The following is a 27564-nucleotide window of genomic DNA, read 5'->3' as shown; positions in this document are numbered from 1 at the left end:
GCTGCATGAAACATTTAACATTTCCGGTCGGTTTCTGTGTGTGTGTGGCACTGATATCAGGTGGCAGCTACTTTTGAAAAACTGCGTAAAACCATTGTAACAAAAGTTTGTCGTTAAAACACCAAGCCACTCGAGTCAGAAAATAAATTTTCAGTTTTCAGAGCCGTAGGTTTTCTTTGAATTTCACTTATTTCAGTATGATTATAAGGTGACGTTTTCTATTCGGACATTATATGGCTCTAAACTCACTAAAATGAGAAAGTCCTGGTTGGTATTTATATAAATCAGGCTCACTGTTCTTTGGAGACGTCCCTGACAGATTACAAAAGTTCAGGAATGGCTTGTGTGCCAGACTATGCCTGAGAGGACCGTTTTCTGACGTCCCAGCTGTAATTCGGTTCCTCGTTTTGCACAGCACTATTCCATCTTTGTGATCGCCATGTTACCTTCGAAGAGTGGCCTGTCGTTCCATGCCATGATCCATATGGATGTCTGTCACAGCCCCGAGAAAGATACCGAGAATGGTGCAATTCGAAAAACCCTGAATTTTGATTCATCGGAGAGGTACTGTACAGTATTCTTTAGTGCGCTAATCTTACGGTGTGCGTTTCTCGTTTTAATTTAAATTCTTCCTGTTGGAACAACTACGTTGTTAGCTCATCGGACGAACGAATGGATACTGATATGGAAATCGTATCAGTCACCACAAAAAGACCGTGTACAAACAAAAAGAAGCGATTTGTCCAGTCTACCCTCCGTTTCTCCAGTTCGCCATCCGTTTCGCCAAGGACACCGAAAAAGCCATTGGCCACTATGTGCACCAATACTCCCCGACTGTCTACTCGGCCAGAGAAGAAACGCGAAGTCTCCAAAGTATCACCAACATGGACCGGGTCGAAGGATACGAACTGCACCAAGCGTGTGACAGAAAGTGTGCTTGTACGGAAAAGGAAAATTGCTTCGGATTGTCAGAAAATGAGCACAAATCAAAATGTATGTTGTGCGCATGATATTGAATTAGTTATGGTTTTTTCAGATTTTTTCTTTTTTGGCAGTGCTTGCCGACTGTGCGGGGACGTCATGGGGACATCCGATATATCACATGCGAAACTGTGAGTAACAACAAATAAATTTATGTGCAAGTGGTTGAATTTTAGCGCTTTTGGTACTTTTAGTTGAGCCAACTGATGCACAAGCCGCTAATGCATGGATTCGCTAGGTTGTCCATTGTTGATTGCCGATATCCATATGAATTTCAAGCCGGACACATCCGTGGCGCCGTCAATATTCACTCATCGGAACAGTTGTTAACCGCATTTTTCAGCAGTACAGTGGAAGCAAAGGAAGAGCGAAACGTCATCATATTCCATTGTGAATTTTCTTCCAAGCGGGGCCCCGACTTGTAAGTGCTTGTATAGCGTTCAGTGTGCCCGAATTGTGTAAGCTAACGTAGTTATGTAAGTATTTTGTTGTGGTGTCTGTTTAATGTTAATCTACTTTGGCGGTTTTCATTCTGTTTACGGTTTTACTGGTTTTTCAAATTAGGGTCATAATCATTACTTGTATGAGTTGTAGGTTATACGTTAACCTCACCGATTGTTTAATGGTCACTGAGAAAACATTGTTGTAGTTACAGTAATCTTGATACTTGATCATCGTTTAATGCACGATTTCAGATTAAAAGCTGTCGTTTTCCACATTCTGCTGGTATTATTGTAGGGCGAGACTTTTACGAGAGGAGGACCGAAAACGCAATGCCCACCGATATCCCGTTATTACCTTTCCGGATGTGTACGTGCTGGAAGGCGGCTATAAAGCATTTTTCGAGTCTTTTCAAGTAAGTACTTTAACGTTAATACTTTATAGCCTGTAGTGTGTACACAATTTTTAAGGGTATGTACGTTCAGGTTTTAATTTTATTCTTCAGTAAGCGGTGTAAATAAATGAAGAATATTTTTCGACAGAGCTCCTGCGATCCTCCGTTTTATAAAACTATGGACGCTGATGGACATGAAGAAGAGCTGTTTGCTTATCGAAAAACGAGCAAGCCTAAGCCCGCACAGCACAAAAGGATGCGTTCTTCCTTAAATGACCATTTCTGAGGCTTACGCCGTTTCTGAGGTTTCTCGGGGCTTTTGGCCCCTTACGTTGTATTCATAAATTTTGACGTTTTGCTTATTTATATTTATTGATCTGATGTTTCGATTCCATCCTTAAATTGTTGAATAAGTGTACAATACCGTTTCTACGCTTATACTGCGTTGAGTTTTGTAGTTCTGAATATTTTCAATTAATTTTATACTCAGCGAATAGGGATATCGGTATGTGATCATTGTTTGTGGGTATTTTTGTGCTCAAAATTGGTTTTGTACATTGCATGGCTTGTTTGGATTTACTGCGGCTTTGAACTTGTTAGTATGTTTTTTAGCTCCCTCAGTAAACGCTGTTTTTTGTAACAGTGGTTCTAAGGTATCTCTACTTGTTTACAAATAAAACAATCACAAAGATCAACGCTGCCTTATAAAATCACACCCCTCGTAAATCAATCCAGGAAATAAAAACTTGACCCATTCACAAAAAATTGCATTGGAAAAATATGTAAGCAGGACCAAACAAAAATTTTGAAAGCAGTGCGAACTCGTCCAATCTATAAATTTTCGATTGGTACTTCACAGGTAACATGGGGCGCATTAATTCCGAAAATCTTAACAAAAAACGCATATTCAGTATCCAGCGCTTTCTGGATGTTTTCCTTTTTTGTAAACCCATGACCTTCTCCTGCAAAATCAAACATGATAAAGGAATTCCATCAAATCTGGGACAAGTCATAACAGCGAGCTAGTACCTTCAAACGTAACGTATGCACAAGGCAGCCCTTTATCTTTGACAGCTCGATACATATTCTCCGACTGCTGAGGAGGAACAATCTAGAATAAATACCGTCAAATGAAATCTATAGGTAAGCATTTGCAGTGCAGTACCTAACCCATTAAAACAAGGCCGCACTTACGAAATCGTCAAGGCCCTGGAAGAAAATGCACGGGCATTTGAATTTTTCCTTGTGAATTATTGGAGATCGACTGTCATACACCGCTTTCTGCGCCGGAAATTCCCCGATTAAAATATCCAAATACCGCATTTCAAATTTGTGCGTATCGTGCACCAAACCTTCCAGATCCGCTACACCATAATGAGAGGCTCCTGCCGAAAAGAAATATATTACTGTAACCTACCATAAGAAATAATTAACAATATTATATTAAATAAAAACTGATATGATGATGTTCGTACCCGCTTTGAAAGTGTCATAATTAAGCAATGCATTCAAAACGGATAACCCTCCCGCTGAACTGCCGGTTATGCACAAACGATCCTTATCCGCTAAACCCGCTTTAGCCAAATATTTGACACCGTTTACGGCATCGTCGCAGTCAGAAACTCCCCACCTGCAGGACAATTGTTTTATTCTATGTACATAGTGTGCGAGCAAAACGTACTTACTGTAAATTCAACAGTTGTCGATATTTTCGTCCGTAACCGCTCGAACCTCGATAATTGACATCCAGCACTCCAAATCCTCGGCTACAAAAACGATAACAATTAAGAAGCAAGGATAAAAACGTGCAACGACTACAGCATCAACCATTAACAGATATACGGACAAAACCAGACTGTCAAACATGCACTGTAAAACCATGGACTCCAGCATTAAAGTAAACTGAGTAAAATTTTGCACCTAGTATAAAACTGTATTTTAGGATTCAAGGAAGGAATCGATCTAGCCGTAGGTCCTCCGTGCATCTTGACCAACACGGGCGGTGTTGTGCCTGGCGGAGCGGTAAAGTCTTTGTTAGTCGGTGGATAATAATATCCGTAGGACACGTCGCCCTTCCCGTCGGATATTCGATTTCTTGCGGCTCGCTCAAATATCCTTCCAGTTGTAAGGTTGATGACACTTTCACGTGGGTAACCTGAGTCAAAGAAAAAGAAGAACTTGCACGATAAATCAAAGTTCAAGGTTACTAGCAGGCGTCGAGAAACCGTGGGCGAAGAATATTTTCAAGAAACCGCTACTGCACACTATAGGCCATTCAAAGCAATTTCGCAGTATGTAATAAAGATACTGTTTTTCTTCACCTTTTCAGTGGCAAAATCCATGTAGAATAAGGTCATCGGAGTTTTCGCATCGAATCCGATGGCATAAAAACCGCTGCGAACGGCGTGGATATATAAATTATGAAATTTAAATCCCGTGTCAACGGTCTTTCGTGAGGATACACCGCCTTTGGGGTCAAGCGTAAGCAAGATCATTTCCTAAAATGGCGTTAAATGTAAATGTTAATAAGTATTTTACAGATATTTTTTATATCCTGCCATATGAAACTGAGAAGTATTTTGCCTACTTACCTTTCCGTATGAAAGAGCGATCACAGTGTCAATGCTATCACCTTTCTGGACAGCACTGTACGGACTGAAGCCGAAAACCCACATCGGAAAGCCAAGATCCTGATTCTGCTGATCGAGACAAACCTTTGACAATTGTTCCGTGTTGGTCTGCAACAAGAGTTGCTCATGAAACCTTGCGCATGGAAACGAAAGTAAGTTTTCTGTACAATATAGATCCAAAACACTTTCGTTAATTTCTGATAACGTTTTGCAGGCACTGTGCTCACCATGTACAAATTAGACCAATTTGTTTCATCACTGATATAAAGGATATGACCAGAGTACGTAAAAGACGGATCAGTAAACGCAACATCACTGCTCTTTTTGGCTGCAGTCAGAGTTGTCACTTTGGCATCCGCCACTTTGTCATCCAGGGATTTCAAGGGACACCATTTTACAAAGGTGTCATCCCAAGGCTGTAATACAAAAACAATTCAAATCAACCCTGAAGCACTCAACGTCTACGGGTGAATACTGCGTAACAGACCTAACATAAGCACATACATGATACAACATAATTTTATTTCGATCTTCCGGTAACACCACTAAAATTAAAGCATCGGCCCACGAAAAAAAGCTCAAAGTCCAGATTATGTACAACAAACTCAACCAACCATATTTGGGAAATTCCATTCCATCCACATTAAAACACCGGTGCGAGAAGTACGAGGGCAGGCATAAAAATCTGCACCTTCAACCTATGGAATGCGATGTAAAAAAGACAAAGTTGTAAATGGAAAGAATAAGGCAACAAAATAAACGACTGTATCAACAGGGTACAGCAGAAGGTCATTCCAAAGTGACTATTTAATTTGGCTATGTAAACTCCCGGGTTTCTATCAGACACTAAGTCGACAGCAAAAAATGGGTAGGAAAGATAACAAATTTGCACTTACCACGTGTCTAACATTTCCGCTACGTGGGTCGATAGCCGCCACATAATTCTGTGGAATTTTAGCGCCCGCTGACGCTGCATCGCCTTCCGCCCCGGTCTTTGGTGGATGTTCCTCGCAGACAGCAAACACGCAGTCAAACTGTCAAACAGAATAACAGTGCTGTAATTAAAAAGGCAACTAGCAATCACAAAATGCAATCGAAATGCTGGATTATCGATGTCTTCATTTCATTTCGTAGTAACGCTGATACCGTCTTATTCGCTCAGCGTCCAAAAAAACAAGTTTTTGCAGTTCCATAAATAAAAAATTCAAAAACTGTATGAAGAGACAGGAAGAAAGAAACGGCATCATATGCATCTCTTCCATCTGCCGCAACTCTACTTGAAAAAGATACGAAATTCATGGTACAATTAAATTACTTACAAATTCGCTGTAATGCAAGTCAGCATATCGGTGCACTGAGCTCGGAGCAGTTAACGCACATGGAATCTCGCTGGGTGATTTCTGCACATAAATCTGCTGGTCCGCCTTGTTAACAAAATACAACACTTTTGAAAGACGCAAAACGATCCGCCTCCTACAAATTCCCAACATATCACATGTCACAAACGCCGAGGCGCAAATATAAAACCTCGGTGAATATTTTTTATAAAACAGATTTTCCTCACCATATTCGTGAACTTTTGTCTTCACACTGTATTCGCTCGGGAGTCCATTCCGAAATCTTCGCCGTCACGGGATCCCAGCTGCCTGCAAATTTTATCCAACAAACTTCATTTACAGTACGCTGCACTCGCATCTAAAAATTTTGTGGGTGGCATTCTTACAGACAACATTCCGACCAGCATCCGCAGGGCGCTGTTCCACCCAGTAAATCGTACCTGCAATGCACAATTAAAATTCTGACGGCGAAATGTGGAAAACAACCACACGCAGTACCAGATGCTGCGGCCGAAGATCCATCCCGTTCCATGCCATAGATCTGAATATCGCTGCCTGCAGCAATGCTGCTGCTGATCGGTGACTTCCATGATCCGTACTCCGCTTCGATCTTTCCAGACATGGTCAAAAAATAGTAACAGAGGTGCTACTCCAAAAAAACTCCAGAAACCAACGCAGAAATCTCCTTGTGTGACGACTGTTGTCACGCGGCCGAGAAACTTCCGAAGATAAAAAGAATAGGATGATATGATTGATGTCAAATGCGTCCACGCCGACGATATCGGGTCTTATCAGTCAGAACCTGATGGTAGACCAACCGCCGTCCTCGGGGGTTTGCCAATAGATAATAACTTAACTGTAAATCGTGATATATGTAATTATTGCAACTGACCACTGACCAAATTAAACAACAAACCTTATATATTTACGAAATAATTATCAGTGTTTGATCAAGAGCTATAGGGATGTGGTTTACATACTGATTCAATTATTTTTTGCAGAATTACTGTATGATTGTTGAAAGCAATTACAATTACAATTTACAACCAATTACAATAACGCGAGCTATGCGGAATATTGTTCCGAAGTGAAGTTCTAAATAATATCTTTCCGTAACAAAGTTTCCAGTTAATTGCACTGATGTACAAGTACAGACTGTGCACAGTGTGCAGTGATAATGAATCCAGCGGCCTTTAATTATCAGCAATAAAATTTTGTTTCAGAATGCTATGCGTGAAATGTGCTCACTGCGCAGTGAGTATGTATATTTCCGCTGCCGTTGCTAGCGGCTGACATTCCGTTGCGGTAGCAAAGCGCTTTCATGGCAAATCCACAGATTAGCAGACATGCTATATAACGGATGGGTGACAACCGGAAGTATATTACCAAGTATCTGTGATCTGGATGGTGATCATCCATTCACACAACGTACAAACCCTTCCGTTTCTTGTGGTTTTCGTGGTATTTAACTCGACAAACACCTAAACATCAGCCCGTTATGGATAAATAGTCCACATGTCAACAACATATAGCGGATCCTTTTGTCGCATATGTGGCGTGCATGCAAGGATGACGGGCGTGCCTACAGTTTTTTGGTTCCTTTACGTTAATAGGCTGTGTCATTCTTATTTGGAGCGACAGCTTTCGGCACTTTTTGGAATAGCCTCAGTTGCTAATCAGCCTTTCTCGCTGGCTTTGATACTCGTGCTGGCTTTGCTACTTGAGGTATTTCAAATGCAACTGGTCTGTTCTTGACACTCACGCCGGTTTCGTGGATATAGTCGGGACACTCCTGTGTCGTCAAGGCGCCTCTGACGTCACTGTATACTTTGGGACCGAAACATACCCACCGCGTGCTGTCTTCGGCCGGCGCGCGCATACATCGTTAGTGTGATATAGTGGCGCGCGGTATTGGTTGAGCCAAGAGAAATTTTCGGTGTTGCCTAATTTTAACAATTCTACGATAATTTAATCAGCTCTCACTAGGAGATTTCACATTTTCCATCTGGGCGACAACATCCAAAATCGATCCCTGATCCCTGTTCGGCTATTCATGCTTCAATTGACCCAAGTAGCCGTTCTTATCTGTCATCAACATATGCCTGCATACTGCCAGTGACGCTATCGCGCGCGACTAAACATAAATTTGTACATACACGCGTATGTCTGTGTATCATGCCATAACGGTCGTGTGTGCGGGTGTAGTCTGCGGAAAAAACTGTTCTGACACTTTTTATCCAGTTGGACAGTGTGTCATTTCTTCGCGACGTTGTCATCTGTTTGTTCATACTTTCCTGACTACAGTGTAATTTCTTGCTTCACTTTAAAAGACCGGGACTGGATAATTAACGTATGTATATCTGACTAATCGAGGACACATCCAAAGTAAAAAATGCCGGTCTGCAAATTATGCAATACAGTCGTTGACTTCGAATGCGGTCGATTTGTTGCTGTCCGAGTTCAGTCTTTTTAGCAATCAAAATATTTCAAAGCATTCACTGATCCTTTAAAGCCTCGGAAGTCATCCAAAGAAAAACTGGTTAATGGATTCTCATGCTGTGTTCCCCGCTTGAATGATTCTTTTGTGCGCTGCAACATGGATACTGCAAATACACCCGCAACTGACCGCGCTTTTTCTTATACATGAGATGTGGGAATAACCAAGATTCAAGTTCACCGCTGTGGACCTGCTGTTTTTGACACAAATACATCTTGATCTTTCTGCGTGTACAAGGACTGCTTTTTGTTACCTTTTCCGGCTAATGATCGGGCGGAGGTCTGATTATTCTGGATTGATGAAGCTTGGTTGTATCGATCAAAGCGATTGCGAAAACTGGGATACCGCACTTGTATTTATTGTTTACGGCGCGTGCGTAGTTCGTACACTACAACACTGGTTCTATTCTGTTAACGTAAGTACTCGATATGCGACCATGCGCGGTATCATCTATCTGTTCATGACTTGAATGGACTTCATGCAAAATATGACAATAATGATTGTCTTGCAACAGGAAACTTATTTACTGTATTTTGCTGATTTCTGTGAAGATTTCAAATGATGGAGTGAAGTATGAGGAAACATACGTAATTTTATCTTTTGCGATTCTGCGAAAAAATCTTGTTTTTCTACCGGCATCAAATTCAAAAATTTCCAGGGGCATTTTAGTGGCGTTTCAAACGATACTGGTAGCTTCGCGCTTATTATATGTCAACACAGCCCAAATGGCAGGATAAAAAAATCAAACAAAAATGTATGATTTCTTATTTGATTAGTGTTTTCAAGGGTATGTAACGTAATCTTGGGTAAATGCATCCCAGCATGTAGGGACAAACGGCAGGGAAACGTTTAATGTTTATCTTCTGATTGCCGTGCGTTTTTTATGTTCGGTACGGAAATGCCGTCATTTAGCGTTTTACTTACGCTGTACGCTATCGTATTGTATATTGATCATCTAGCAAAATAAGCTGCGCAGCACACAAAGCGGCAGTCTATATACGAGGTGTATCTGCAGTAGCTACCGTATAAGTGCTTCGTTTACATAATATTATGTTGATTAGCGTATGGTTATTGGTGAAATTACGTATGATACTTCATGCGTGGATCACAGGAAGTATGTATGCAAAATCGCTCCAGTGATGCTGAAAATGAAAAAAGGCCACCGTATCTGTAGCGTTTCCAGCCGACCTCTGCATGGTACAGTAACTGAACGATTCGCATCACACCCGGCTTTTTTGATACGCTTGTGGTCGCAAGGGCGTGCGCCGGTGATGAGATGTTCCCCATTATTATTAAGCAGTTGGAGATGTACTGCCCAGAAAAACATACCATTCTGAAAGTAATAAAAGATCTCCGGAATGGCATACAGATGCTTTAACAGTAAAGGAATGTGCTGACAATTATGTCGATGTGGGTATCATTACAACTATCCAAGAGATTTACGTTGATAAATTGTTGTTTCTAAATATACAGTGAGCTTTAAATAACCTTGTCTTAAGATTGACATATTTTGGCTCCGCGGCATCTTAACATGCGTCTACGAATGCTTTTTTTCGGTAATTAATCGGCAAGATATTCTTGCAAACTATGCCGGCTCACTGGTAGGGATTCGCGTTCGGCGCAAATCAAAACAAGGATTTCATTGCGTACTCGGGTTACGTTTGCTGAATATGGTCCATACAAAGCATGTACCACGGCGGCAAAATGACACCATATTCCATTGCAGCATGATCCGTGGCAATGCTTTGTCAAAGAAATCCCAGTGGCAGTCAGCAATCGACGACAGCTTGATTGAAGAAATTACCTTTTAACTGACTTTTGCTGTATGTTGGTGAAACGGTTAATTTTAATCAATTCCTTGAGGATTAGACAGCGCGGTTCGTGTACTGTATTCTGTACGTATGACTCCATTAAATTAAAATCCAAGACCAGCACCAACGTCTGCACAAGGCACTAGCATATCCGTTCCGCAACATGTTTCCACTGTTATTTAATCGTTGCCTTTCCAACAGGAATGGAAGCGGATGATGAGTTATGCCAGGATAAAACCGATCCGGAATTATGCGTGGAATATATGCAAACCTCTAAGACCTTATGTGCGTTGGAATTTGTCAATGACACAGAACGGTTAACAGCAACAGGTGAGCCAAGATTTAATAACTGTTAAGATCTTACCATTAGGTACTTTCTAGCATAAGGAAACTCGAAATGTAACAAGGGTATTAGGAGGTTCATCCGCCAAACGAACGGCGATCGGAGCTTTAGGTTACCAATTTCTGCACTCTAATGTCTTCCATTTGCGGTTGTGCCATAAGCATACATGGTTTCTGCTTAACCATATCTTACATAAAGTTTTATATAAGCATAAAGTATTATACTTTGTACGTGTAAAGGTTACCGAAATATTGTAGTAGACGATTAATTCACTGTATTACTGAGAGCCATTATTACAACATCGCTTATTTTTCTTGTTGGACTCTATTTAGTATTTTCCCATCATGCAGATACGCAAACATTATTCAGGTGACCGTTTGAGAAGATAGCATTAGCGCATCACCGTTAGTGATTCCAGGAATAGATGAGGAAAGTGAAAATACGTTTTTATGAACTATAACTCTCAAAGAGACTGCGATTGTTTTGTGGCGGTACAAATTAAGTTTGTCGGTGACGTACGTGGTGTATCGCAGATATTACAATCCCAAACTGGTGAGAAGTGAGAACCGTCGACCGGAAATAAGGCGTCAAGCACTGTTAAAAGCTGGACTCTTAAAGCATTATCCAATTAGCAGGTATCCAATGTGTAATACGTTTAACGTACGGTACAGAGAAAAATCGATTAAGCCACCTAAGACATCTGCTACGGATCTCAACCGATTGGACGCTGCTTATTCATATACGTATTGCGACTGCATTTTGCACATAGCAGACCCTAAGTTGAAATTAACAGTGATAATACCTCTGCCGGAAGCATTCTCTGAAATAATTTAAATTAATTCCTATGTTCTATTAGTGCATGGGGATTGTTGATAATTTTAAATCTTCGCACGAGAAGTTAGTTAGTTGTAGAAAATTAATATTGCTTCGTTCCTTTGAAGTTTGAATTTTGGGAAAGTGAAGATTGCACTAATTATCTGTAGCCAAATACATTATTGAATGCGCCGCTTGTGGAAAATGAATATGCTCCAGGAAAGCATGACGGTATTGCGCAGGCTGTACGATTCTGCCCGTAGACGCAAATGCTCTTCGGCAAATTTTAATCTGTCGTCCGGTTGTCGGAAGTCCGGTAGGTTCAGATTCCCTTGTTTTGTACCTGCATGCAGGCTGTCGCATTTAGATATTTAGTGTATCCATTTGCTAATTGATTTTATGATTATGATTTACAACAGTTGTTTAACCGCATGTGCACAGCACTTCTTTCCTTTGCTAAATTCTGTGTGTTAAACAAATTTGTATTTTAAATTTGTGTTTTCTCTTGCATTTTCTTGGTTTAACATGACCACATCGATTAAAACTTGTAAGATTTGTAATAACTAACAGAATACAAATAAGATTACAAGTACAGATTTAAAGCGTTTTCGTTTTTTTGTTAGTTATGAAGAAAAATTTTAAACAGCTTATTTTGCAAATAAGTATCATTCTGCGACGTTCAGTGTGAGCAATAAGGGATTGTTGCACATGCGAAAGCGAATACAAGATGTTGCAGATACATACTTACTGTTTAATCATATTCTTATAAGTTGTCAGCACAGAGTCCTGCACCCGGATATCTAAGTAAAAAATTCCATACTTGAAGTACTTCTATGTCAATTGCCGATAAACTAAAATAAAACTAGCGACTATGCTGTTGTGAATTTTCCAGAAATCGTAAAAATCCGCTGTTACTAACAATAAGCTAAGGTTATAACTGCATAGGCAGGATGATTTGTCCGTATCGTTTGCCGGCGCTCATTATTCGAATCATTGTGCAGTCTTCCTTCCGGTACAAGCAAATGTCGTGATGTCCAACATCTCACCCACTCATCCGGTTTATAAGTGATGAAACACTGAAATGGCTAGCTGTTAGATTCAAATTACTGAAAATAGCGCGCGAAAAAATAATACGTTATTGGCCTCGGACGTTTAATTAAACAGATCACGTTGCACGTATCACACCAAGCCGGTACGTTTTATGGCTTCCGTCTTCAGGAAAGCTGTTTTGCGAAGCCAACTGGAATGTTGCGTCCTGCTGGCCACCGGTGGAAGCCGGAATGCTGGCGGTAATTCCCTGCCCAGAGGAATGGAACGGAATCAGATATACGTACGTTACAGAAGGTAAATACACTGTCAACATTTTTGAGCATAAATTTGGTTAATACAGTCCTGTAACTATTTAAGCATTTATTTTACAATAGCAGGCCGTATAACAATAAAAGACTTCACTTTCATGGTACAGTGAAATTATTGACTATTTCGTAAGCATATACTCGTATTATAAGCAAATTACTCATACTACGGTGAAAGTCACTTAAAAGCAACGTTAATAGACCGAAATTTGACAAGAGCATATATTTCCGTTTTTTAATTCACATGAACTGCATTTACTAACGCAAATTCGTGAAAATTGCAAACGCTGGAAAATTTATTTTGAATTAGTTATAAATATTTTTTGCGTGTCCCTTTTCGTTTCTGTATGTTCAGCACTTAATTTTCCTTAAACGATGAATGCTATCGATGCCTTTAACAGACTCGACTTTGTAATTGCGCTATAAAGGTTAAGTACTCTGCTTTTTCAATTCCCGAATCACACTTTGTCAATTGCCAGTATTTCCGGTTGCAGCCAATGTAAGCCGGCAGTGCTTTGAAAATGGAACATGGGATCGCTGGAGTAACTACAGCGAATGCCTTAGCCAGGGCCGAACCGATTATACTGCTGTTCCCGGCGCGGTAAGTGAACTTATACAGTTCATATTACGTGAGCGATTATTCAGCTAGTTTTCTGTGGTTAATAAAATATTTTTACGGTACATTTCTGTCTTTGTTACCCTCCACAGCTTTTGTGCTGCATGTGCAAATTGATTGTACAGATATCCGTGTTCCTGATATGTATAATTGCATGATATCCGAGTACTGTGGATAAATGCAGTGTATATGATGACTGTTGAGCAATAAAGGCTCCTTTCTCTTTTATGGAAGGCACGACAGAACAATCTATACTTCTGCGGATTCCATTTTTAAATTGTTAATGATACGAAGGTGGTCTCCGATAAAAGAACTTGACTCTCTTTACATAAAAAGTTGTTATCCTCGTAAATTCCCATAGACGAACTGTGGGCATTTCCAGTTGAACTGCACAGGCCCGCAAAGTGTATTTGTCGGCTCCCATCGCATACCGTTAATTGGATCGCATCGTCCAGAAATCACAGTTGACAGGCGTGATGGCTCAATCGCATTTAGAGTAGAAACAGAAAAAGTAGTTGGAGAACGCACTGGATGGATATAGGTTGTAAAGCGCCGATTCAGAAGTGGTCTCGTCCGTTAACAGTCCGGGACACGCACAGAAAAAGGAAAAAATTGTTTCCCGCTGAGTTTGAGTTTGTACTATCTGTAAACCGACGTTCGATGGTTTTTTAAACTGCAATTTTTCTTGCTGCTGTTTCAAGAATTTGCACCGCACCGCGCTTGTTGAAAATTTTTGAAAAAATTATAATATTAACCCGTTCGACGACTGCGTATATAATAATATGGGATAATAATAATAGTAATAATACAATCGATACTTTGTCACATTGTTCGCTGTCGTACGGTTCTCACAAACAAAATACCCAAAACATGAGCTAAAGAATAATTTGCATTAACAATGAGTGTAATAACTAATAAGCATTATGTTTATAGCTGTAGCAAATACATTGAATTGTTTCATAAGCGGCAAATTTGTTTTAAACCACTTGTTATATATTTCGCAAGTCATTATGTACACGTGACGATTTGATGTGTTGTTTACTTGCAGTCACCGGATATTATCAATTTGATAAGTACCGTCCTCCATTACTTTGGTTATTCCTTATCGTTGGCAACGTGTATATTGGCCATTTGCATTTATGCCAAATTTCGGACGCTCTGCCGTCTCCGCAATGTGATACATTTGAATCTCATAACGACCTACGTCTTTTCGGCTTCCGTCTGGATGACAATGACCTTATTTTTCTACTTTAAAAGTCAACAAAATTTCCAGTCTAACGAGGAGAAGATGGAGTTCTCCGAAGAAAGGGAATTTCCCATCATAAAACGGGTGACAGTGGCCTACTTCCAAATGACGCTCGGCGAGCGATGCTGTGCTATAATGGGTTTTAATGGACTTTTAGAATATCCTCCATGGAATGATAATTGCCTTTACGTACTGCCAAATGACAACGTTTTTTTGGACATTTTGTGAAGGATTATATATGACTTGTATACTGTTCAAACCGCACAAATTGGAACAGTTGACCTTTTGGCCGTTTGGGGCAATAGGATGGTGTAAGTCACGTGAATGTACCGATTATGATTTAGCGTTTAATTTTGCTTTATTGATTAGTACTTCCGGCTATAATCACGCTAATATGGACACTGGTGAAAGTTAATTATGAGGAAAATGTTAACTGGCTGAGTACGGAATTGATGTCGCCATATAATTTCATTTTCATTGCACCAGTTCTGACGGTTCTCATGGTAAGCTGCGTAAATCCCATAGGATATACCGCGTGACCGCTTTCTCCATCACTGATTTGTTGACCTTTTCAGGTGAACTTAATCCTTTTATTCCTGTCGTAAGTACGCTTATGGTTAATTTGTGTATCTCTGTTTATATAAATTCATACACCGAGATGCTTTTTCGTCGAGCGTATAATTAGTTTTACAGTTAATTAGTAATGCAACGAAAAGTAAATATCCGATGCACAATAAACATTTTAGTACAACACAAATAAAAATATTATATCCTTCATCAGAAGCGCATGCAGTAAAAGTTTTATTATAGAATTTATTGCACGTTTTTGTCATGTATCCATTTATCCCAAAGATTATGTCCTTACGTACGAGTACATTGTTTAAGTAAATGTTCTGCTTACTGTACTCTGCAGACCTCAAATGCCAAATAGTTTATGAGGAATGGTTTAATGCCCTTGTAGTCTGTATATGATATTTCGAAACGGGTTTGTTTCAGTGGAAAATTTTGTTTTAGCAATTGTACTGATACTGCAGAGTTCCGACATTATACTGGTGTTAATTTATAGACTTCACACAATCCTGAAGAAACAATCTGGCAGGATATCGCAGCCGTCATCACTGGTGGGCCGGGGTGTACGCAGTTTCCTGATCCTCATGCCACTTCTGGGATTAACATACGTTATAGTCCTCGTGCAGCCCAATGATCCCGCCGTTGTCAAAGCCGTCTTCCAGATCATCACAGCCATCCTACTGCCCATACAGGGATTTTTTGTTGCCGTTCTGTATTGTTTCTGTAATCGTCAAGTGCGCGGCCTGTTGAAAGTGCATTGTTATCGGAAGGTCATGCGCTTCGGCTGCTTCCGGTCTGTGCCGGAATCCACGGTGAAAGTAAGAGAATACTCATCCGGTAATCAGCCGAATTTTGATGCACGGAGTTTTCGTGGCAACCACAACGAGTATCAGTATTATTTACGGACCCGCAAAAGTCAGGAGCGTTTTGCTAATACGGAATCCTTTCGATTTGATGGGCGGAGTGAATCACTAAAGCTAAACCGATTAAGTTCACGTTCATCAAAGGCCAAATTCCCGGTGGTCGTTGTGTAGCCCGTACTGCTGGGGGATTTTGAACTTTCTAATCTTAGTACTATCCGGTTTCCCATGAGATTACCGCCCACGGATTACGTGTTTTCAGTCCGGTGATTTGACTAATACTGCATTCCCGTACGGAACAGAACGGTCTAATTAAAATTTTGATATTTATTTTAAATGCGACTGTATCGCTTACAACAGTAGAAACGTGACCAGCAATTACTTTAAGAAGGCAAACATAATTATAGCTGCTTGTGCAATCGACTTTATTGATTTCGATGCAGCAACGCATAGTTGCTGAACCGAACCTACAGAGTACCTAATTAATTGATTCCAGCGTTGATGCAGTGCAAACAGGTTCATAATTCATAGTCATTACCAATTTACCGACATTAATACCCAATATCACAATGAATTATTTAAAACGACAACAAAGAATCCAGGGTTGTCTCAATGAGCAAGATTTGCGGTTTTGGCTAAAGCATAAAATAAACTATCTTTGTTCATGAGCAAATTATTTGGAGTATCGAATTCTTGAATTTTCCCGTTTTCCAGTACCATGATTCTGCAATAAGAAAAATTTGTGCAAAATTGTTTCCGTGGAATGACTTCGTAATCGCCACGAGTGAGTAGTACTATCACTAGTAATGTACAGTTCCAATGAAAGGTAAAAAAAACTTACGATTAACAGCGAAAAAATGTGCACACTATGGTACGTATTATTATACACGGCATTTGCAAACAGGGTTTACAGTACCTATCGTAGTTCATAATTGTATTCAAACGGTGAGCAACTGTGATCACGGTGCAATGAGAGAACTCCTTATGGATCGCCGTCTGGATTAGTTCATCACATTCCAAATCAATGGACGCTGTTGCTTCATCTAAGATTAGGATCCTCGATTTCCGAAGAAGCGCACGAGCAAGACATACCAGCTGGCGTTGTCCAACACTAAATTATTCAAAAAATATTTAACCATTATTAATAAATATTAAAGCACTTTTAAAATTTATTTTAATTTATGCATTACGTTAATCTGTAATTTGTCTGTGTCAGATGTCAGCGGCAAATTACCCTACATTAGGGAAAGTTAATAAAATGATTTCTCACCTTACGACTACATCCTACATGCAACGTTCAGTAAACAAACTGCTATAGCCGTTTAAATTTACTTTCAAAACGAATAGTAACTTCTGTAGAAAATTAAAACCTGGTAACCTTAAATTATCTCCGGATTCCGCAATGGGAAGGTCCAGTTTGGCGCTTTTGTTTTGCGCAAATTCCTTCAAGTATGACAGCTCCAGAGCGGACCATATCTCTGCATCGGAATGTTTGCCAAACGGATCAAGATTGGATCGTAGTGTCCCGTTAAACAATACAGGATCTTGTGGAATAATGGTCAACCGGGAGCGCACATCATGCAGACCCAGTTGTGTAATGTCGAGGTCATCGATTTTTATTATACCGGTTGCCGGCTCTAGCAGGCGAAATAACGCACTGATTAACGACGTCTTTCCGGCTCCGGTTCGGCCACAAACACCAATCTACCGTTAAAAGGATGCGTTAAAATTCAATTTATGAATTATTATGATAATAAAAATTTCAAAATTTACTCTCTCTCCTCCGGAAATGGTGCAGGTTATATTTTCCAAAACTAAATCCAAATTCTCCCGATAGCGAAGACCATAATTATAGAACTCAACTTTGCCGTGTTCTGGCCAATTGTCTTTAGGTTTTCGTGAAGGAATGTGCCATGATGCCTAAAGTAAAACGGTTTTGATGAAATCTCCACGTAGGCATGGAACTGATGATGCAATATAGATATGCAGATGTATACGTAATTACGTACTTCCTGTTGGATCTGAGTGTACTCTTGCATCCGTTCAACCGACACGGCGTTAGCTTCGATATCGCTACTTGTTCTGACAAGCCAATTAAAGGATGATGTCATCTGTATAACAACAGCAGATTAGTTCGATGATCTTGCATGAAGAAGTTTGGCAGCGGGAGAGAGCTTTCTTACAGTTGTTGCATATGTTATAGCCAGCCCCAGCAAACCCGGATGGCTTTCCCAGTGACCTTTTCCTATGACCGCAAATAGCGCCGCGAAGAAAACACAAAGACTGCCGAGCGCTTCCACTCGCACCAGAATCCATCTACCAAAACATCAAGAAATCAGCGGGTCGTAGGATTAATATTCTATTGCTCATAAATCGAGCAGTACAACAATGCGTTTGCCAGAAAATTAAAGACAAAACGAGGGAATTTTAATCATAAAACTGACTCGTCGCCACACATGCCTTGCCGCTGTTTAATTTAATTTTTTATATTTTGTATTTTTTTATTATGACGCTTTATTCGTGCAAATTGCAGTCCCTTTACGTACCGTTGACCCACAGCATTAGCATACGAAGAAGTATTGTGAATGTCGTTGAGATGACTATTAATGTCGATAAAACGATCCTCCTGATTCATGGCCAGAATAACTTGACGCCCATTCAGAGACTCTTGAAAATGCGATAGAATCGGAGAACGGGAGACCGACTCCAGGCGTTTTATCTGGCGGCTTGACGGAACGAAGGCTTTTTGTATTAGCACGTATAGGATGGCCACTACCGGCACCACCGCGGCGAAAATCGGCGTACTGATGCAAATCTAAGTTCAATTTTATTAATATAGTCAACATTGTTTCTATAAAAACCAAATACCTGTACTTACCAAAATTAAAACAGAAATTAATATAAACAGTCCGTTTAACCACATTTTAAAATGCGCGGGAAGTTGGTTGTCGAGCGTATCCAGATCCCGACTGAAGCGGTTGACAATACGACCGACGGGAGTGCTTTCGAAAAAGGACAGTGGTGCTCGTAGAAGTCGATGCAGCATTTCCGAATGCAACCGGCGACTTGCTCGAACACAACTAAGTGCCAATACCAACGCCGAAATATAAATAAAAATCGCTGCAAGTAAATAAACGATTATGCATCCGAAAACATACCAACTAAATGACTAAAATGTATAAATTATGAATAATATTACGAAAATGTCTAGACTGGAGCAGAAAACTGTTAAGCGGAATTATAGCAAAAAGTTCATGTACAGATTATGTAGTGCCGGTCTGGAGACGGTACAAGAGCATACGCGTAGTACAACACTAGTGCAATTAAGGGAATAATGTGCGTCAGAGTCACCTTGAAAAAAATTCAGCAGCGCATATATTCCCAGTCGGTAATCTCGCAGCTGCGTATTTACACCACCATCTGGCATTGTCATATTATCCTCGGACCAAACGCTTAACCAAACGTTGGCAGCCAGAACAAATCCGGTGTAGATCGCATGCGACAGCACCGTAATAAATGTTGCCACACCCGAGGCATACTTCAGTAATGTCGCGTAAATTTTCCAGCGCACTTTTCCCACTTCCGCGTGCTCCTCGATGATCAACTTGGAGTTCTCGCCTTTAACGGAACTGGGCGCGTCCGAGCCCGACGTGGTGTGGACGCGGCGGATATTCTGTCCAACGGGCTGATTTTTATCCTGCATTTCGAAGGCTTCGCTGCCTGATCCCGCTCTATTCTTTGTTATAGGCGGTGGAGCGTCTTCATCGACATCCGTTAAAACCGGCAAAATTTTGTCTTCTACTTCGTCGGTTAAGGCTTCCGTTTCAGCGCGGGTTTTAAGGTTTTCATGGAATTCACTGAAATCCACTGATTGTATTAAGCGAGAAAAATCCGCAAAAGCCGAGATTTCTCCGTGCCGGATAAAAACGATGCGATCGCATTGGGGGAGGAAGTGCGCAGCATGTGTAACAAAAATTCTTGTCTGCAATTAACACCACATTATTAAGCTTGCAATCTTAAAAAATATTCTCAACATTTGGATCAATTAAATAGGCGGCAGCCGCTAACTTAATCCAAAATACCTTGTTCCTCAGGACGCCACGAGGCCCAATCACATTATCAAAGATGTGCTTAGCCCTGAAAACATAACATGCATGCTCACGGTAAACTAAACTAACTGCGGATTTATTACTGCCACAGCTCACAGGTGGATATGTACAGCGTTTCCTCTTTTTCCAAACGCAAAATAAAGTATTTTTCATTAATTGTGCAGTCCACTGGATAGTATAAATTTATTCTTACACGTGAGCATCGACGGCGCTTAACGGATCGTCCAGTAAGTACACCTGGAACAGCATTGCGTGTCTGTCTTATTACTGTGCGAAGATAACAAACTGCGGACACACTTGCATCGGCGTTTGCGTAGATGGCCCGGGCGATATTGATCCTCTGCTTCTGTCCACCACTGAGATTTATCCCGCGTTCCCCAATTTCCGTATCATCTCCCGCTGGTAAAATGTCCAGATCAGGTTGTAACGCCGTGACCTCGATTGCTTCCGCGTACTTGGCTTCGTCATACGGTAAACCAAATAGGATGTTTTCCTTTACGGTTCGGTTCTGAATCCAAGCTGACTGGCTGCAGTATGCCAGTTTTCCCTACGCATCAGGAAACCAAGTTAGACATAAATGAAACAGAAAGTGTGTACACAGATACATCAAAAGAATAATAAGGGAAATGATTTTATACCGCTAAATAAGACGTTATCAGAATGCATAATTTGGGTAAAACACATACATACTTTAACATAAACCGATCCAGACAGCTTCTCCAATGTGCCGATTATGGCTGAACATATCGAACTTTTACCTGCAAAAAAATTTCATGTATATCCCTTGACGTCATAATACGAGTACGATGTCGCCGGCTCGCTTGACAGCTTCGCACGAACAGGTTGGCTCCTACTAAATTACCGCAATGACGCATGCATGTATTAGTTTTGTGGTCATAGGTTCCGCTTTCCATAAATTTAACGTTTTTTGTCCATGTGAGCTGATGAAAGTTTTGTCTTTTTCTCGTCAGACAACATTTCTATTCACGCCAATAATTTTGGAAGTAAGCTGAACCATTTTTTTAAGTAAGGGGCGGGCTGATCGTCTAGTGTGCAGACAACGGTAGGTTATGCAAGTCAGCCCTAGTATTGCAGCATGCAGATTACTGTACGAACGTACGGCGCACTGGGTTTATTAGCACCGATCTTTCCAAAATTACATTGTTCATGAAATATCTTTAAGCGTGAGTGGACTATCGCTATTATACTTTGGTTCAAGAACTAACTGCTATTGATCGGTATAATATTACGCATAACTTTGTGCAGCAATATTTTGGTTGGATTTTTTATTGGATCTTTATCTTCGCTCCTATTTCCTGCTGCCGGTTTAAAAATGACGTGGTCGCTGCTCTACAGTCGCTGCCTGACGATCGGAGTGGCGGTCTGCGTAGGCGGTGGCCTTGTGGGCGGTCTGATTGGTGTATATTACCGGAAACGATCCTATGGTGAAACCATTGGAATGGTATGTGGAATACCGTTGGCCGGCGGATTGGTCAAGCTAGCCTCATTTCGGGCGAAACGAACCTTCGGTCACATTCCCGGACGCCTGTCCCTACTGCTCCTCCTGTCTATCGGCCTAGCTTCCTACGTGGGTAGCTACGTATCAATACGGACGGGAACCTTTGGTTGCCGGAAAGACCTATGACGTGCTGGATCAGCGAATCCACCAACAATGCCACGGAAATAGTCTCGTTCTCAGCACGCGTAAATAAACGATACCGATTTGTGCAAAAGTGTGATAGCCAAGACACATATGTAAGTAATTTTCGTATTCGGTTTATCGACAGCCAGTGATTCTGACATTAGGAATAATAAAATTATGCGGTTTCGCAATATTTATTGTTAGGATGGCGAAGTACTGCCGATCGCGAATTCTGTCGGTCGGTCAACTGCATCTGCGCTAGCTTGTTGGTGTGAAGTGAACTATTCTTAAATACGTCACTATAAATGTAGACCTTATAAAATATTTACCTAAAAACATAAAAATAACGACAATAAATATCTAAAATTTAACCATATCCCAGTAATCTGATCGCGTTCATTTCAATAAAGTTTATTCCGAAGCAAAACTCGTGTGTCGATCCCGTTTATTAATTGCTTTATCGATTTATTTTCAAGCAGAAGTACTAGGTACGTACCAGATCCAACAGGTCCCACAACGGCAGTTAAAGTTCCCGGCACAATATCCAGATTGATGTCGCGCAGTACCGGTTCTGAATCTTTTTTACCAAAGGCAAAACTTGCTGACTGCAGTGATATGGCTGATGTGATCTGATTGTCATTTGCCGGCAGATATGTGACATTATGTGGATCCAGTTCCTCGCTTAACAGGAAGGAGCTAATCCGTTTAAGTGATAACGCTGACTGCAAGCGGTTTCATGTATTTTATCACAGTACAGTAATATTGCGAAAAAAATCAAGTCGCTATCCCGCCGTATGTTAAAGCATGGCGAGAACTTCTTTTATGCATTTTCAAATATGAAAGTTGTAATGAATAGTATGCCTTTACCTGGATAATACCGGTAATAGCTGCCGGAAGCAAAGCTAGTGGTAATCGAAGAATGCTAAACAGCGCTAAGCTGACGAATGTCTTCGCCGGATTGAGAATGTTATGGTCATCCGATAAAACGTAGCACGTATAGCTGACCACAGCCACGAGCGACGGCGTGAACAGCCAAGTGATCATGTTAATGGCTTTCAAATTGGCCGATTTCCGCAGAGCTACCAGCTGGGAAAACATTACTTTTTGTTAGTTCGGCGCTCTAAACATCAGCATATATATCGGTCCATTTATGTTTTGATTCGAACGATCGCAATCATCGCACCTCCTTATTTCGGACGGTTTCCACTTTGTTTTCAAAACTTTCTTCCCAAGCGTAGAGCTTCAAGATTTTTATTCCATTGAGAATTTCGTGCATCACCTTCATCCGCTGATCCTTCTCTTCCAGTTGCGCTGCCTATGAAAAAAAATTTAACAAAGTTATACTAATCAACTTAGTTCAGGTGGCTATCGCTTGTTACACAAGCTTAATCACTGCAGTTTTGCACGAGTAAACGCTGTAGTCACTAAAAATTTGTTGCGGACTTACTTCTAAAACGCGGTTTCTCCTCATCACTGACCCTACCAAAGGGATGGTCAGCAGCATAGCGCCAATCCCGGCAAACACAGAGGGACCAATGATCTGGTAGAGTAATACGACGGCAATGACAATCTGCACGACGCATCCCCACAACGAGTGCACATGGATGGGACTCAAGGTGAAACGCTGAGCATCAACAGCCATTAAATTGACAATTTCGGCTGCGCTCTTTTCCACGTCTGGCATCGGCCGATATTTTTAAGCTCTGTAAAACGCAACCATAGAGAAGAAATAATGTGATATAATTTGGCAGAATAATAGCAAAAAATGAAAGTAACAGCAACATTTAAGATGATTAAAGACACAAAGAAAACGAACATATAGATATACACCGTATTGTAAATAACATATTTCCAGCACTGTGAACGCGACAATGCGCGTTTTGTTTATTTGTGTGCTGTATACAAAAAGTTAAAAAGTTACTGTATACATGATATGTGTTTTGTATACTGTATACATAAAGTTAAAAAAAGAAATGCTACGTAAGTTACCACAATGAGATTAAATAATTATTTTCAAAAACAACTTATAAACTGAATTAACAAAAACCGCAAAAACACAAATTCTGACCTTTTTGTAAATGCATCCGACTAAGGCCGATCGCATTCGCAATGAAATTAAAGCACCGCAGTGATAAAAATGTGCCAGGAATATGGAAAATCCCACCGAGATCAAAAAGAGAGCAATAGCCACAAAATATCCCTTCCACATTTCGACATGGGGCGCCGAGACGAACCAGATTATGTATCGTAGCGCAAAGGGCAAGGCAACCGTTTGTAGGATAACCGTGGAAAGCAGTTGCAGAAATCCCGTCATCAGCATCAGCTTCCAGTACGTCTTACCGAGAGCTTTCATAATGGACGGTTGATATGCTCCATTTTTGCCGCGTTCTACTTCCTGCTTCCAGTGCTCTTCGAATTTTCTCACGGTAACAGCGGTCTTGTCGGGCGTATCGAGTTCCCACAGATCGGATTGGATGAGAGGGCGTCGCCATCCTTTATATACCAACCTAAATGAAGCGGAGTAATATATGGTTAGTCATACAGCTTGACATGAATACTAGTAATTAAATTTTGGAATGACTTTTAATTAACTGACTGTTGAGGTTGCTGTAACTCAGTTTTTGATTTTGTTACAAAATTTTATTAGTGTGACCGGCTTCGGCGGCTTGTGCTCACTTTTGAATGCCTTTAGAACTTAAATACTCGGCTTCAGAGCTTGGTAAATTACAAGTGCTTAATAATAATTTGCCAAATGAGAAAATCAGAAATATTTTTTGTAATCTTGTGTTACCCGGAAAACCAGGAAAACAGCAACCGGCTGGGAAATGACGAGTGGTACTCTGGCCAATGTAACTGCAATAAACACCGGTATATACAATGTATATGTACATCGATAATGATAATGAATGCTTCTTAATAATATCCCAACCTTGCGTATTTGCCTAGCCGCACGATCCTCATCAGCAAAACAGTGCAGGCATAATTGCGCAAAAACCAAGGGATAATACGCCATGACCGTGCCGAAGAGGAAACGGTTGTACGCGTGCTCCTGCAAGGTAAGTAACCTTGATTGCACTGGTCAGTTAAAAATCGGTGAACAAACGGATATTGTGAATATAGTGCAAAGAGCAAACCACACCACGCACGTGAAGTGCCCGTTTCAAGTGTGAACGAAATTCCACTACTCCACAAACGGTCATCATCAACCAGAAGATAAAGTTGTACCCCGATGATGTTATCTTCTTTTTGCGCTCCGTGTTGATTAGGTAAGCGCTTAAGCACTGCAAAAGTAATAATCGTTTCCACACACTGATATTTCATGCAATTTTAAAAACACTTGTAACTTAATTCATACCTAAAAGCGTTAACGGCAAAATTAATTGATATATTCTTGTATATCTAAGTAATCCAGATAACAAACTGGATACGGGCACATGGACCCGCATATAACCTACCAGAACATATATTTGTACATGTTACACTTCAACAAACTAGACTCAATATTACGCGCACATTTCAAAAATAAACAACAAATTCAGTATTTTATTTCAGTGCCAAAATATTACAGCCGTAATTCAACAGATTTCCTGTCAAATATATTTTACTTTAAATATAAGATAATGATATTACATGTTAGTTGCGAGTCTGGGAGTTTGTAAAACGTTGTTGGTAACAAAGCATTAAATATTAAGTAGTTTTAGTATAAGTAACAAAAGCTTCAGTATATAAGCATGAACAGTATTAAACACCTTTCCAATTATCGTAAAATGTTTACTGCAAAGAAACTCCTAAGCAGCTGTTTGAGCTAGTGTGTTGATCTAGAAGTTTATTAATTTATGCCTGTGGTATACCAGAGCTGTGTGTGATACACCAGACGAAAGATATAGTGACGACACATTCTTATATTATTCATAATAATTTCATTCAAATATTCTTGCATTGTCACAGTTGTATTGACCTACAATCTACCGCATCAGAAGTCGTCGTTTATCACTTTTAGATAATTCTGGTTGTGATAATAACAGAAAATATAACTACATTTGAAGAAACTGGGACAATAGCCGATAAGAAAGGAATTCGTCATTCAGAAAAGGGATTTTCTTGTGTGTAGTGTACTAGTTAAGACAGGCCATTTATAATTTAATTACAGACAACTGTTGTTCCGTCTGATATTCGCTTGTTATTATTAATGTTTTTCTTAAAAACTGTATTCACTAAACCACACGCAGTGGATAGATGATTTTGAGGAACAATTAAGCCAGTGCCGCCAAAAAAGAGCACTTACGAATGTTCCGATTCGAAAGATTTCCGCGACAAATGACGAAACTGATGAGCCGTACTCATCGTTATAGGACGCCGTCAAATAAATCAGGTATGCGAGTCGCCATATGCAGATAAAGCATAACAGGACTGCCACCACCTAAAATAAGGGCAGATACAGTTATGAGGTACACTTAATTATGTTACCAATTACCATAAATGCAAAAAAACACGCCTGTTAGAGCATTAAAACAGTTCAGAAAAACACTCATAATCTTTTGTATAACAACAGTTGCAACGCAAATAGCCTTTGGGCACCAGCTGGCAACTGCAGAATAATTCTTAGACTTTTGAGTAATTCCAAATGATTACGAAGCGACAAGTATGGCTGCCGATGCTCTATTCGTACAATTTTGATTACTGCCAGAATCGTCCATTTGGTGGAAATATCTTTGAGCTTTTTATACTGGAACATGATAATGGGAAAAACAATCCAAAGAAAGGCGCAGGGCAGCAGTACCAACACTGTGTGCTGAAAGCATTCTGTTAAGTCTGGATCCGTTGTATTCCAGATTCTTTCGTGATCCTGTATATAGATATAAGAACAAATATTCATTTGACAGTGCACGTGCATTTACTGTACACAAATTTTCAAATATCTGAGGCGAGTATACTTGGTTTAATGCATCTGTAATTATAATGCACGAGTACATCGAGAGACGTGGAAAATACGCATTTACTTACCCACAACGGCGAGTTGCAAAACGGAATCATTTTGGAGTACGATGCAAGTATATATACTTCCAAAAGTATGTTTTCCCAACTGCCGATCCAAAAAAATATCGCTCCTAACGTTCAGTTAGCATTTGCATGCCTGAAAATTACAGGTGCCCGCATTAACTATCGGGAAACAACCGAAAATTCACTTTGCGTAATCAAATCCCGAGAAACTCGTTCGTTAAATTGCATGTTGCAGTTGAGTCTTGCAGGAGAGCGTTATGGCGAAATTATGAAATATTTCACGAATTCGTATAAGGTGTAATCCGGAGCCGTAAACAATAATGTAATCTACCGTAGCATGTAGTAGATTGTAAGCCGGCCGGGACTTCGAGGTAGAACGTTGGTACAGTACATCATTCGTGTTGATTGCATGTGGTCCGACACATTCAGCTCGAACAACTTTCCGCTAGGCATGTCAGCGGACTTCGGCCGCTCGCCAGTATATCAGACCTTATCCATAGCGCATGCATTATAACGAGAAGATCGAGATACACAACTGCTCTGAACCAATTCGGCTAATGAACATGGCAGCCAAATGCATGTATGAGATATGGTAAGCAATATGGGGAAACGCTCACCTGAAGTGCCTTACAACAATACGCAATTATACAGAGTATGTTATATTTGGGTGTTCTGTAGTCTATGTATTTATACTTCTTGTGTATGTATATAAAGTAATAAAAGATTTCATATGCAGACTGTAAGGCACTGCCAATAATTATGAATGCATGCGCTGTTTTTAAATAACGGTACAAATTCGCAAAACCTACAAGTAAATTAGCAGTATCGCTAATTAATCATCTTTGAATTATATTCTGGCACGATCAAGTATGGTACCAAAGAAACACCTTTGGCTATGGGTATCTGTGGTCCCTGGGG

The 27564-nt window shown here is 40.3% G+C and overlaps 3 protein-coding genes and 1 pseudogene across 6 annotated transcripts; 2 read left to right on the top strand and 2 right to left on the bottom strand.

The window, feature by feature from the left end:
* The first annotated feature begins 154 nt into the window (after positions 1–154).
* Positions 155–2483, top strand: LOC129594272 (M-phase inducer phosphatase 1-B-like). The gene is made up of 6 exons (XM_055490898.1): positions 155–564; positions 657–993; positions 1056–1112; positions 1176–1402; positions 1720–1837; positions 1965–2483. The coding sequence occupies exons 1-6, from the start codon at positions 440–442 to the stop codon at positions 2100–2102; spliced, it is 1002 nt and encodes a 333-aa protein (XP_055346873.1). The 5' UTR covers positions 155–439; the 3' UTR covers positions 2103–2483.
* A 24-nt stretch (positions 2484–2507) lies between these two features.
* Positions 2508–6551, bottom strand: LOC129594271 (uncharacterized; annotated as a pseudogene).
* A 1139-nt stretch (positions 6552–7690) lies between these two features.
* Positions 7691–16738, top strand: LOC129594267 (corticotropin-releasing factor receptor 2-like). 4 transcript variants are annotated; one of them, XM_055490894.1, is made up of 10 exons: positions 7691–8695; positions 10007–10175; positions 10293–10421; positions 12466–12591; positions 13097–13203; positions 14267–14548; positions 14622–14775; positions 14834–14967; positions 15040–15065; positions 15531–16736. In XM_055490894.1, the coding sequence occupies exons 3-10, from the start codon at positions 10295–10297 to the stop codon at positions 16066–16068; spliced, it is 1494 nt and encodes a 497-aa protein (XP_055346869.1). In that variant the 5' UTR covers positions 7691–8695; positions 10007–10175; positions 10293–10294; the 3' UTR covers positions 16069–16736. The 4 variants fall into 4 exon arrangements, with proteins under 4 accessions (XP_055346869.1, XP_055346868.1, XP_055346870.1 ...); XM_055490893.1 differs by lacking the exon at positions 10007–10175 and having other exon boundaries at positions 15531–16735; XM_055490895.1 differs by lacking the exons at positions 7691–8695; positions 10007–10175 and adding an exon at positions 10968–11069 and having other exon boundaries at positions 10301–10421; positions 15531–16737.
* Positions 16296–27341, bottom strand: LOC129594266 (multidrug resistance-associated protein 1-like). Its single transcript, XM_055490891.1, is given in 26 exon segments — positions 16296–16618; positions 16811–17005; positions 17273–17598; positions 17668–17814; positions 17904–18005; positions 18078–18210; positions 18441–18709; positions 18773–19014; positions 19246–19876; positions 19977–20031; positions 20197–20240; positions 20305–20550; positions 20694–20761; positions 22142–22367; positions 22513–22731; positions 22829–22960; positions 23093–23317; positions 23319–23348; positions 23714–24152; positions 24437–24498; positions 24575–24694; positions 24792–24926; positions 25931–26065; positions 26315–26491; positions 26650–26779; positions 26978–27341. Coding segments are annotated over 25 exon segments (4503 nt in total). The 5' UTR covers positions 26680–26779; positions 26978–27341; the 3' UTR covers positions 16296–16503.
* Positions 27342–27564: the final 223 nt, after the last annotated feature.

Source organism: Paramacrobiotus metropolitanus, unplaced genomic scaffold (genome assembly GCF_019649055.1).
Source record: "Paramacrobiotus metropolitanus isolate TYO unplaced genomic scaffold, Prichtersi_v1.0 Parri_scaffold0000067, whole genome shotgun sequence".
In the NCBI taxonomy this organism is placed as follows: Eukaryota; Metazoa; Tardigrada; class Eutardigrada; order Parachela; family Macrobiotidae; genus Paramacrobiotus; species Paramacrobiotus metropolitanus.
This window is presented reverse-complemented; position numbering and strand designations above follow the sequence as displayed.